The sequence below is a fragment of the Aythya marila genome (assembly GCF_965140915.1).
Source record: "Aythya marila genome assembly, chromosome: 16".
Taxonomy (NCBI): Eukaryota; Metazoa; Chordata; class Aves; order Anseriformes; family Anatidae; genus Aythya; species Aythya marila.
In genome coordinates, this window is record NC_139057.1 from 15,974,795 (window position 1) to 15,987,945 (window position 13,151).

The window sequence follows — 13,151 nt, forward strand, 5'->3', positions numbered from 1 at the left end:
TTTTTTTTTTTTTTTTTTTTTTTTATTCCTTCACAGCTATCTGCATCATATTGGTGCATTTACTGATAAAATACCGACTGCATTTTTTACCAGAGAGTGTAGCTGTTGTTTCTTTAGGTGAGTAACCATGCCTTTTTTATATCAGATTTGTGTTAATTCAGAGATTCAGTAGTCTGTGCTTGAAATTCTGTGCCTTTGTGTGTTAGCCATCACTAGAAAGACGTGGAAAAGTGGATGCAGTGAAGAAAAACAACTAATTCAAATAATTAAACTGATGAAAAAAATCAAGAAATAGGCATAGGTACAGAGAGTGGATCAGCAAAACGACACATGGGCCCTATAGGGGTGTCATTACCTAGGTATTTTGGCAACAAACCTCCATTCTGGGCTCTGCAAGGTGGGATAAAGCACTGACAAAGCACTCCAAATCATTCCCTGGTGGCCATACTCTGGCCTTGCCTTTCAAATGGTACATGTGTTTGTTTCAGTATCTGTAGGATTATGTCTATATATGTGATTTAGTCCAGGTGTGGATATAATTGTATCTTCAACACTTGCCCAGGACTTTCAGATACTTAGTTATCACTGTGCTAGATACTTAACTTTCCCAGTAGTACCATGACAAGAGCTATTCCTGTGACCTGAGGTAAAAGAACGCCACTCTTCATGATAATCACGTCCTTGCGTAATTTGTACCAAATCTGGAGTATTCCTAAATCTGCAGTTTTACATTATGATAGTTTCACTTAGTTGTGTGCTGTTGCTTCTGATTTATACATGTGTACATGAGAAGGAGATCAGGCCAAATACATTCATTATTTTCTGTACATAATGTGTAGCAATGTTTAAAAACCTGGTTTAACTAACCCCAGGAAACAGTTTTCCACCTGTCTCTGAAACATGTTTACCAGTATCAATGTGATATTTTTGCTTCTATTAGGAGTGACACTTTCACTGACAGCCCTTCTAAAAATACAGCACAAAGAGAAAGATGCTTAACGATAATCCTGACACAGTGTGGAGGAATGTAATACTTGCTGTATGGGTAGATTTTTATCTTTCTCCTGGGCTATGCTGTAATTTCTGGTACCTTCTTCTGTCGTACCTCTTCACTGCATTTTCACACCATTTCGCAATGGTAGGAAATAAGCTTTCTGGTGCTTGTGTAGTACCTTGCACTTTCTCAAAAACAGGAATCTTCTGGCATCTTTTTGGTGCTAGATTGAGAAAATCTTAAAGCTGTTACTTAGAAGAAAAACACATTTTTCCCAAGGTGTAACACCCTGAATTTTTAGTTCTCTCTATTTGATGCATGCCACATCACATTACCAGCATAGGAGAAGGTGCTGAAATTCAAAGAAAGATTGTCTTACAAGGTCATATTTGAATTTTGACATTTCTGTGCAGCTGAAAAACAGATAGATCTCTAAGAAATCTGTCATGGTGATAGTGTGGATTTCCTGGGTATTGCATGCACACCTCATCTTTATAGTAGCAGCACCCATCAGACTTCTTGTGTGATTAGGCTTCTATCTACATGGAAAGATCAGAGCTGCTCTAGATCATCCTGACTTCTTCATCCTCATGGAAACTGTGCTTTGATTCCCTATTAACACACTTCTCTTTCCTCTCCTTCTTACACATTGCCAGTGACAGGTGAGATGTTTTGTTTGGTATATCTTCCAGTGTCTTGAAAGGTTTCAGAAGGACTTTACTGTCTTTTCAGTATCCTTTGGTTTTGTACAGAAAGGTGAAAAGTGTTAATTTGGTTTCTAATCAAGTTAGTTACCATTGTTATTAAATAGCTAATTAAATTGAAGCATATTCCCCCATTTAAAGTGCAGCACTATATTGCTTGCTCTTGCTGGCTTAGTTTTGGATTTTCTTTGCTATCATTGCCATTATTCTGCCCCAAGCCAACTACTGGGCACCGCTGAAGTGTTAGGGAAGTTTGTGTCACTGCTCCTGCTGAGGGTTGCAGGGAGCAGCAGAGGCACAGACGTTCTTCTCTTTCTGTTTTCTGTTCTTGGCATCTGAGCAGCAGGGCAGGGAGTTTTAGCTGTGCTGATATGTTCTGTGCTCCCGTCACTGCCAACAAAAGCCTGTTAATGAAACTGCTGAGTTTTCTTGCTATGGCTGTCACTATTACTCAAGATCAGTAAGGAACATCAGTGCATTATTTGAGTTTTCACACAGAAGCCGCATAAGAAATTTGCACAGTTCAGTTTTCAGTGTGCAAACCATTGTGTAGCTGTAGGCTGCCTCCCAAAGCAGAATGGATGATACCAGCAAATGCAATCCCACTAAGTCAGGAGAATGTTATACCCAATAGCAACCAGGCTAACATATGTCCGGTGTCACTTAAGCCTTATTTATTTAATTTATTGACTCAGTCGTATTTAAACTACTGTGAGCTCTTCTGACAGGCCATGGCATCTGTATAATCACTGGAATTGGCAGCTAATTGCTGGGCAGTGAACCTCTGTTACTGGTAATGATCTACACAGCTGCAAGAGCACAGTTTGAGTTTCAAGTATCCAGTTTTGCTAGCAGTGCCTGAAGTGAGGTGTGTCCTATTTTAACTTGTAAATTAAACAAATGTTCTTGGGCAGTTATTGAGGACTAATAAATGTGGCAGCTGAGCAGATAAGTAAGGTTTTCACAACTGTTTTTCCTGCCATTGTCTAAGCTGCTCAGAAGATTGTGTTTTACCATTTCTAGTGCATATTACTCTCCTGGTGAACAGGGCAGGAGCAGGTTCTCTAAGGGTAGATTTTGATCTTCATCCTTAAAAGGTACTGGATTTTGTTGGTAAAAATAATTGCCAGATTTTTTTTTCTCTCAGATTTGTTCCTGAAGGTGTTTGTACTAAGAAACTTTTTGTAATGTTATCTAAGGAATGAGGTTAACTCTTACAGACTTAACTTTCCAATTAGCCTCTTGACAAAAACACTGAACTGATCTTGCTGATGTAATTGATGGAACTGTCTGAAAGAAGACTGCTTTCGTTTACCTAGTGATAACAGAGGAGTAGTTTGTAAAGATACGTGGGGCAGGTTGTACAAACCATCATCAAAGTTTCATTCTGCTGCTCTTAAGCCATTGTGGTGATGCATTATTTTGTGCAGCCCTCTTCCATGACTTTACATAGCGTAAAATGCCACAACAGGCAGCTAGAACTAGCCTGTACTATAGGAAGATTTAAGTTGTGTAGTTCCATCTCATCCTTTTCCCTTAACCTCTGCTGTTGCCTTACACTTACATTGCCGGTCATTTAACTTTTAGATATCATGAAAGGATCTTCTCTTTTTGTGACACTGTTGTTAGGATCGGTTTATGATTAGCTCTTCTTCCAAAAGAGATTGGGACTAGCCATTTACTTGGGTGTCTTGAGCTCACAGGATACAGATGCCTAGCCCAGAGCCTGCAGACTGGTTTTGCCTTCTCCCAGTGGTCCCATTTCTCACAGTTGTGCTGGAGCCCTTTCACTTCTGCAGAAGTAATTTAAGGGATTCTCATTTCCATTAAATCCCCTCAAAACAGAGTTTTAAGCAAGGTTTATCAATGCAAATTCATAAAATACTGAAAATTTCCTGGAAAGTGCACTTCTTGGAATCTGTACCCTCAGATGTATAGGCTCTGGTTGTTGGCTTGTTTGTTTTTTTTTCCCTACATAAACTTGTTGAATGATACAAGTGTTGTCTGTGCCAGCTGAAGAAAGTGTTGCTACCCTGCAAAAATCAGAAATGTTACAGTCCTTGACTTCTGACATCATTTCCATCCCAGAATAGAAGGTCTGACTGTTAGTACTGAAATCTGTGTTTATCTGGCATGTGAGTGGCTGCATCTGTATTCTGGCCTCCTTCAAAGGACACCAGACCTTTAATGTTCCTTCATTAACGTTTTGTTCTTCCTTTCCATATAAAGCAATTAATGGAACAAGTATTTCTATTTTCTGGAACCAATGCCTTCACATATTTTTGTATGAAAGAAGGCTTAAGCCTCATGGCTTTCTGTATATGACACATCCATCAGCAGTAATCCATGTGATGCTATTTGTAAGGCTCTTTTGATAGCTATGGTATGAGGGAATGAAAAACACATGGGTTACAGGAAAGCACACTTAACATTTCTTAGACACTTCTTACCTTTTATTCAGTGTATTTCACTTCTATATCCCAGTGTTTGATTATTAAGCCTTCATTCTGTAAATAATAAAAAGATATATGCAGAAGAATATATATACATATATAAATGTATGCATCTGGAAACTGACCAAAGACAAATTCCTCGTAACTCCTTGAATGCAAGTAATGACAGGCTAAGAATTATCTTAGCCTCCAAACAAAATCGTGTTAATTTGGAGTCTTCTGACTTATCTGTTTTAAAATATGTGGGAGGAAAGAGCACAATAATCTGTAACCAATGAGTTTGCAGCACCCTTGATAAAGTTCTTTTATACCTAAATTAGTATTTCTACATGACTTAAAATACATGTAATCCATTTGGGAAATAGTTCTGATAGTATCTCCACCCTGATCAGAATTTGTTGTCTACTCCATTGCCAGTAAGTGCTATGATTTCATTGAGACAAAATTCACCTCTGTGGAGATGTCTTTGATTTCACTTAAGCTGTGTTAATGCTGCAAATAGCACTGAAATGACATGGCTGTTTTGTGCAATTGCACAGCTATCTAATTAATAACTTCCTGATTTTTTAGGAAGACAGGACAAATTTAATTTGAATGCATTTTAGATGAAAAGCCTTTCTGAGCAGTTAAACCGCTTACCTTGAGGAACAGCGAGCACAGTACTGTCAATACATGTGCTCACTATTTAGATATCCTAAGCAACAACCTTTTGTGTACAGAAGCTGTGTAATTATGTGACATATCAGAAACTATCTTATATCAGACCCCATTTGTGATTTAGGAATGAAAGACCTGCTGCTTTATGTTTTGCCTTGTTTATACTTTTAAAACTTCGTTGACTGAGAGTCTGTAATAGTTAATGGAAACAGTGGTGTGTTTTGTGAATTTTTAAGAATATTATCTCTTTGTCTCCTAGGTATCCTTATGGGAGCTTTTATAAAAATCATAGAGGCTCAAAAGCTGGCCAACTGGAAGGTATATTTGAAGCAATTAATTGTTAATTACAGAACGATCTCTGAATGTTTGAAATAAGACTTAGTAATATGGGTTTCTTTAGAGGTAATTTCCAAAAATTTAGTATTTTATACTCTATGCCAAGTATTTTATTTTTTTTTTTAAATAATAATGCAACCAAATATTCAGAGTCATGATCCTGCTATTCATTTTCTTCACAATATTTTTCCTCCAAAAGAGGTTCCTATGCATCTTGCAGTGTGGGACCAGTTACAGTTAAAAGTATAGCAATTCAATTATTTGTCTTACATAGTTATTGGCTAGATTTAGTCCTTTTCTTCTTTTAGGAGTTAATTCTGTAGGTGTTTTCTTAAAAAAAAAAAAAGTGTGTTGATACACTGTAAAGTTAGATGTTTTACCTGTGGATGTTAATGTAGGTTTCACAGAGGAAGAAAGCAGCACTTCTCCAGAATAGCTGTGCTAAAAATTACCTTATTTACTTAATTTATTTGCATATACTTAAACCTGTAACATATTATGAGGTTGAGAACAAACACTTCACAGAGCAATCCATTCAGCATGGCACATTTCTTGGTACTCCAGAGCTTCTTAGGGAAAGACTGCCAACACCAGTGTGCTTGAAGCAGCAGGATTTCTCGCACTGAGACAATGGAAATGTGATTTGAGCTTTACTTCCAGCAGAAAATGTAAGCAAAGCTGCTGTGCAGAAGGATGTCCTTGTCCTGGAACTCCGTGATTTACTTTATACAAGGAAGTAAATGTTAACAGAGATAATAACCAAACACGTGTGACTAGAGAGGTTGTGGGAATCTCCATCCACAGCAATACTCAACACATGGCTGGATAAAGCCTGAGGCAAACTAAGGTGCTCTGAGTTGGCCTTGCTTGAAGTAGGGGGTTGGATCAGAGACCTCCAGAGGTCCCTTCCAACCTGAATCAATGTGTGATGCCATGAGATCTTACGTGTTTCTGTGTGGACCTACAGAGACTTTGCCAGGGAGGGAGAATCCTGGCAGAAGTGTCTCCAAGAGGTGAATTCTACAGTGAAGCAAGGATTTTGCCTCCTGCAGTTTATCCACATAATCAAAGCAATGAACTCTTCGTTATTCCTGCAATAATAATTAATGTAGTATTTAAATTGTGATTTTGTTTAATAGGATCCAACAGTTTATTCAAATTAGATCAGTGAATTGAATTGCCAGTTTTAAACAGGGTTTATATTACTAAAGTAAAAATCTTGATCTGAGTAGTGGATTTTAATCCTAGCTTGAAGCTTAGTATTTCTTGGCAGTTATTTTCTTAAAGAAAGACTTTCTTTCTCCTCAGTTGAAACACATTAAAATGTTATAGATTTTCAATCAGATGTAGCTTTTTAAATGAAATGTGATACTTTTGATACATTTTTTCATTATTATTTTTTAATAATTTCCTTTGGGAAGATTCAGTGTTATTTCAGTAATCATGATATCCTTCAAACTATGCTTCATTTTTGTTTTGCAGGAAGAAGAAATGTTTCGCCCAAATATGTTTTTTCTGCTTTTGCTTCCACCTATTATATTTGAATCTGGATATTCATTGCATAAGGTTAGCCAATGCCAGACACTCATTTTTAAATGTTGAGGTTTTGTTTGAAACAGATTCTGCTTTCAGTTATTGTAGTGAAATCTAGAATAATCGCACTAAATTCCATCATATTCATCATCAGGCAACTGAGAATGCAAAAATAATAAGCTCCTTCAACCCAGAATGCAGGGAATGTAGCTTGTTATTGTTAACTGAATGTTGGCAAGGTAGTAGGTGCAGCACAGACGTCATTTTCCTTGGTTGAAGAGGTTTCTTACCTCATTGGAGCTGTACAAGGGCTGATGTGAAGGAGGCAAAATTGGAAGGAGTAGGAACAGAAGTGGGAAAGGTGGGGTCGCTCCTTATGTAAAGAAGTGGAAGGGCAAAAAAGATTGCAAACAGTTCCACTGTTTGCCTGAGAGGCTGTGTTTCCATGGACATTTCTGACAGTGCTAGTTCTGGCAGAAGCAGTTCTCATCCACCCCGTGTGCTGCCTTTCTGTTTAAACTGTACTGCGGAAGAGGGAGAGAGCAATGGGAGATAGAAGTACTGTGAGTGGTGCCATTGCTGAAGACTTTTCTATTCAAAATTACAATCTAAGACATGGACTAGCAGCTGGGCTGTTTACAAGTCTTTTTCACATGCCCTTTCTACAACAGATGGATTCATTTACAGTTCCATCAGGTATGTCCAAGTGATTCTGAAAATTCAATTGCTCATCTGAGGATTCGATTTTTGTTATAGTTCCAAACTGACATCCCATCCTGGATATCACAGGGTTTTGCAGTTGTCCTCAAGAGAGCAAGCTCCTCAGGCAGATGGTGTGGATATATGTCCTGGGATACCTGGAATAAAACTATTGAAGCCTTATTATCTCTCAAACACAGCTGTGAATCAGAATTTAATTTAGATGCAAACCTGAAACATGACTTTTCCCTCTGTCCATTTTCACTGATTTACTTAATGTGTTACTGTGTTCCAGGGCAATTTTTTTCAGAACATAGGCTCCATCACGCTATTTTCTGTATTTGGCACAGCGATATCAGCTTTCATTGTAGGTGGAGGAATTTATTTCCTGGGCCAGGTAAGAATAACTACTTTGAAGCACTTACATTTATGCTGCTTGCTCTTTGAAAGCCTGTTTTTCAAGAACAGACAAACATAGTGAAACTGAATTCCTGGGTCACAAAGTCCGGTTCTCTGCTATCATGCTTTCTCAGAGGCAATGTAATATAATCCCTTACATGCTTCATGTTAAAAGCAATTAAGACTTGAGCTGAGTTTTGTTTTCTTTTGCTTACTTGATCTTCCCACTGGAAGGTTGTTCCAAAACCTGCCTTCTAGAAGAGCAATCTTCCTATTTCCGGTGTTAAATTTACTTGTTCTTCAGTTGACAGCTTTCTTTCACTTCTCTGCTTTGGTGTTTCCTCTTAGGTTAGTTAACCCAATACATAGATGTAGATGGTTATGTCTTCTCTGAGACTTTGTTCTGTTAGGCTAAATGGTTGATGCTTTTTGTCTTTGCCTCTCACATTTCTGTTCCTTTGACTGCCTTGGTTACTTTGCTTACTTGTATCAGTTCCAGTTTTGTCTGGTCTTTCCTGATGGTTTGGGGTGACCAGAATTGTAACAGGGTAATGTTAGGTTGGGTAACATTATTACTGTGTTTTTTATTATTATTACTTCTTATATTATTATGGTCTGGTTTTTTTTGTTTGTTTGTTTGTTTTTCCCGATAATGAGCTTAAGGTTTGATTGATGCTTTAATTGTAAAAATAGCAGCAAAATACAACTGATTGTGATTCTTTTCTGTTTTGCCTATTTCAGGCTGATGTAATTTATAAACTCAACATGACAGACAGGTAAGCTCTTGGGGAAATGGAGTCGTATGTGAAATGGAGCACTTGTCAAGATAACACTGTATCTGGGAAAGGCATTGTAGTTGGCAAGCTTTTCTGGTTACTCTTTGGATTGCTTAGATTCAATATTGTGTATTACGCCAAGAAATTGATCTAATGCTTCTAAATCCTATTACAATGCTCTTATTTCCAAATAGTATCCTGTGCTCAGTGATTTTTCCAGCCAGGAAATACACTGTTGTGTTTTTTTTTTAAACAACCTTTAAAGTTAAAATACGTAAACTTTGATTGGTTGACATGATTAATATGTATGAAAAAGGCATAGCTTCTTCATCCAAACAGTGTCTTAAAAGATGTAATGAGCTTTTCAGTATCAGTAATGTAGATTTTTCAAGAACTTGGCAAAGAATCTAATCAGGTTCTTAGGAGGACACAAGCCCAGAGTTAATTTCTGCATTATTTTTGTATTTTGTTTGCTAGTTCATTGTATGGCAAAATATAGCGCTTTTCTGTTAAAATCCATAAATAAGTCAAGTTGCAAGCAGGAAACATAACAAGTAAAACATGCATGAACAGCAAAAATCTTCCTTATTTGTCCCAGTGTTTGACTTTATGCAGCTGAGCAGTCCCATTGCCTCTGTATTGTCTATTCTTGGATTCCAAAGTAATGAACTTTTAGCTGTTCCATTTAGATGTTGCCTTTTAGTACTCCTAAACAGGTAACACTATGCATATATGATACATGGTTTTGGCAGTATCTGTAAAATTGTTTGTTTTTTCTTACTTAGTTGGAGTGAGACATTAGTACTGTTGTTGCGAGCTGGGAGCTACATACTTCTCAAACTTCTCTTCCAGCTAGACAACAACTTTTCTCTTTGAAAAACAAAACCATCTCTTTGGTCACATCAAGTTTTTATTAATGGGAAGAGAGCTTAGCTCTATAAACACTGTAAGAAATAACATCACTGTCACTAGTTTTTCATATAAGTTGATTAGGTATATATTTTTCTTTCATCTGGTTTTCTTATCTGGTTTCTTTTTTTTTTGTTTTGTGTTCTCCCAGTTTTGCATTTGGCTCTTTAATATCTGCGGTTGACCCTGTGGCTACTATTGCCATTTTCAATGCCCTCAATGTGGATCCTGTACTTAACATGTTGGTTTTTGGAGAAAGCATTCTCAATGATGCAGTCTCTATCGTTTTGACCAAGTAAGTGCATTTGAACAATACGTGTAAGGAAACAGCAGCCACAGTTTTTTCTGTTGATTGGTTATTCAGATATACAGGAATTCTTCAATCTGCTTTTGGAACAAATCATGTATTTCTGGTACAATGCTGAATTTTGCACTATTAAAAGCAATTCAGAGCATAAACTGCATAGGCAGGAGACATTAAATGGTTGTCTTTTTGCAGCTCCCTCAGTGCCTCATCAAATTGACCCCAGGTTGTTATGTAAGTCTGCAAGTTTATCATCTGTCTTTCCATCTTCAGGTCCTGGCAACAGAAGACCAACATGCATCCTTTCAAGCTTGCACAAAAATATTTATCTTGACAATTTTGCAGCTGTATCTCCTGTATTGTTGGCTTATACCCAGAATCACATTTCAGTCTGTGGGGGATGCATTAACATCTATGCAATAGGAACTTATTTTGGGGCTATCACAAGGAACAAGAGCATCCGATATCTTTATCATTTATCCATGATAGTTCAGTGTGGCTAAAAGAGTAAAAAATAGAGATATATAGCCATATTTTCATATTATTGCTAAAATCAATAGATATCACTGTGCACGTATACGAGTAGTAGATCAGCTAAGAAGATAGAGAAGTTAGAGTAATTTTCCTGTAATCTAATAGCTTTTTTAATATAGTCACAGTCCCTTTGTGGAAGACCGTGAAGACTAAGAGTAGTCAAATAGAAAATTAGTTAGAATCCATACCTTTTTGCATGGAATTCTATGAAAGATATTCCTGAAATTCAAAGAGATTTATTCTGTTTCCTCTTAAGAACGTCTTTGTTTTTCTCCAGTGACCTTCTTGTCTCTCATTCACACCTAAATATTTGATGAGACGTGTCCTTGTTCATTTGTTTTTCTCTGAGGATCATGTGATCTGACCTTTCTCTTTCATGCCCAGAGTTTTTACCACAGCAAAATGTGTTTTCCTTTCAAAGTTTGAAAATTGTTTTGTAATATTGGGCATTATGATAGCCTATTTACACCATTCTGAGAAGCTTCAGAAGACCAATGCTGGATTTCCAGATTTTTGGCAGAATTAGGTTTCCCTTTGGGGATTACACTAAGACTTGATTTAACAACTTTTGACATTCCTCTTGTTATATATATCACAGTAAAAGCCTTTTAAAAGTACTAGCAGCAAAGAAATACAAGTCTTTTGTTGTTGTTGTTCTCAAAAGCTGTCTGTCTCTTTTGGATCCAGGCTTAGAATTTATAACTGTTTCTTTTTTATTATTATTTTTTATTTATCCAGCACTGCAGAAGGTTTGACAAGAGAAAATATGTCAGATGTAAGTGGATGGCAAACCTTTCTACAGGCACTGGGATACTTTCTTAAGATGTTCTTCGGCTCTGCAGCACTTGGCACGCTTACTGGCCTTATTTCTGCATTAATATCCTTTTTAAATTTTGGTGATACACAGATGGAAATTGGTGAACTTCAGCACTCTAATAGTATTTTCTCTCCCATATTTTCCAGCATTCCTTAGGAGATGTTTCTTAACAGAGATTGTTTTGTTGGCTGAAGATTTTCTCATGCTTATTTTCTTTTTGTATTAGTATGCATGGGTGTATATTAAAAAGCTGCATCAAATTTTTATGAGCATACATGTAATTAATGTCTGAAATGCTGTATAGTAGCTTATATTATGTGCACTGGAGTGTTACAAAATATGGTAATTATTTTGCAAATTCAAAATGCATTAATTCAATTTCAATAGTGATCTGTTTTTACAAATACATGGCTCATTTTCTACATATATAAAAGTTAATTTAAAAGAAAAAAAGCTCCTTTTGAGTCAGACCACCTCATCTGCCCCTGTGTATTCATCCAGCTGAATACAGATACTATTCTATTTGTTTTTACGTGGAGTTATATTTTGCCTTTTCCATTTGCATGCATTGGTTGCTAAACAACCCAGAAGCTTCTCTGCTGAGATAAGGAAAGATGTTTGTTTAAGTCAGGTACCTTTGCTGAGAGCTTGCTTTAATGTTAACATTGAATTCACCATAGGTAGCTTTTTTGTTCTAGGCTCATGCAACAGTTATTCATGTCATCTGGGACATACTGTTAAGTATTTTGTTTGTAAATAACAGGAACAGATTGATTAAATACTGACATGTTTCCTCTTTTGGTTCATTAGTCTGATTCCACGAACTTTTAAATTATTCCATACATCACAATAAAAGAGGGAGACAGATGTTTAACATTTCTTTGACTGATACCTAAATGATACCAAGAGAAAAGCTGCTTAGTTGCCCTATTACAGTTATTTGTGCCTCAGAGTTAGATTTCCCCCAAACATGCAAAATTTCAGCGTAGCAATGGAAATTTCTTAATATTTGCCAGCAGATAAATATGACTGAAGGTTGTTGCTGGTTCCTGACTCAGGAGGAATGTGAACTTCCATGTCATGGGCCTTTTATCCTCTGAATTTTACCAGAGATGGTAAGTTAAGAGTTGAGAGAAGGACATGATTCAAGGAATAAGTGAACATGTCTCCTCAGTGTTAATATTACTGCAGATCTGTCACATCCATTTTAAAATAACTAGAAGTCTAGTGACTGACCAGAAAAGTTTATTTGCATGCTTATCATGGCAAATAACGAAACAAAATCTGAGGCAAAATCTACTTCTTGTATTTACCAGCTGTGCTGCAGAACCACACATGAGATGCAAAGCTGAATTTGCAGCCCTTGACAAATGCCCACACTTTTGACTTTCAAATGTGAAGTAAGTTTTTAAGTATCTTAAATATTTAAGACAAAAATACATTATTTTTGTTAAAACAGAACTGAGGGCTGTTTTATTTTTACTTTGCTGTTTCATAACTCTCCCCTGTTTTTAGGAAAGCCTTTACTATTTAACAATTTTCTGTGGCTTATTTACAATAGTTTTGGAGAAGAAATTTCAAAGACTGAGTGTGTAGGGAGATGGCCTTTGTAGATAGATAAAAACAATTTAGCATTTTTTGTCATTATTGTGTAGGTACATCAGTAGCAGAACTTTTCTGCCTCTAAGTCTGTCCATTCTGACCGGGTTCTACCAGTGGTAGGTTCTTTAAAAAACACTCCTTGTAAGAAATTATTAATCTTTCTACACCTGAGTCATGGGACAATTTGTAGACTTTATTAGCTATCCAGTAAGCATGTAGTGAGTAAGATTAAGCAGCATCATTGTTTTGTAATGGAATGGTAACAATTTAAATTTTTCTTTGGATTTTTTTACCTTACCTTTTCCATAACCTTTTTGTGTGTACGTGTTAAAGCACATTGATTTAAGGAAGACACCCTCCCTAGAGTTTGGGATGATGATTATCTTTGCTTACCTTCCTTATGGACTTGCAGAGGGTATCTCACTCTCAGGTGA

The 13,151-nt window shown here is 36.7% G+C and overlaps 1 protein-coding gene across 3 annotated transcripts in view; it reads left to right on the forward strand.

Annotated features, from left to right (window-relative positions):
- The window catches only part of SLC9A8 (solute carrier family 9 member A8), a 29,649-nt gene that overhangs the window by 4,731 nt on the left and 11,767 nt on the right, over positions 1 to 13,151 (forward strand). For all 3 annotated transcript variants that reach the window (XR_014318604.1, XM_082773169.1, XM_082773168.1), the window contains 8 exons: positions 37 to 117; positions 5,068 to 5,126; positions 6,627 to 6,710; positions 7,672 to 7,773; positions 8,517 to 8,551; positions 9,612 to 9,755; positions 11,037 to 11,175; positions 13,042 to 13,147. Coding sequence is in view for 2 of the 3 variants with exons in the window: in XM_082773169.1 (XP_082629295.1) it covers positions 37 to 117; positions 5,068 to 5,126; positions 6,627 to 6,710; positions 7,672 to 7,773; positions 8,517 to 8,551; positions 9,612 to 9,755; positions 11,037 to 11,175; positions 13,042 to 13,147 (750 nt within the window). In the remaining variant the exon portion in view is untranslated. The remainder of the gene's footprint in view (positions 1 to 36; positions 118 to 5,067; positions 5,127 to 6,626; positions 6,711 to 7,671; positions 7,774 to 8,516; positions 8,552 to 9,611; positions 9,756 to 11,036; positions 11,176 to 13,041; positions 13,148 to 13,151) is intronic.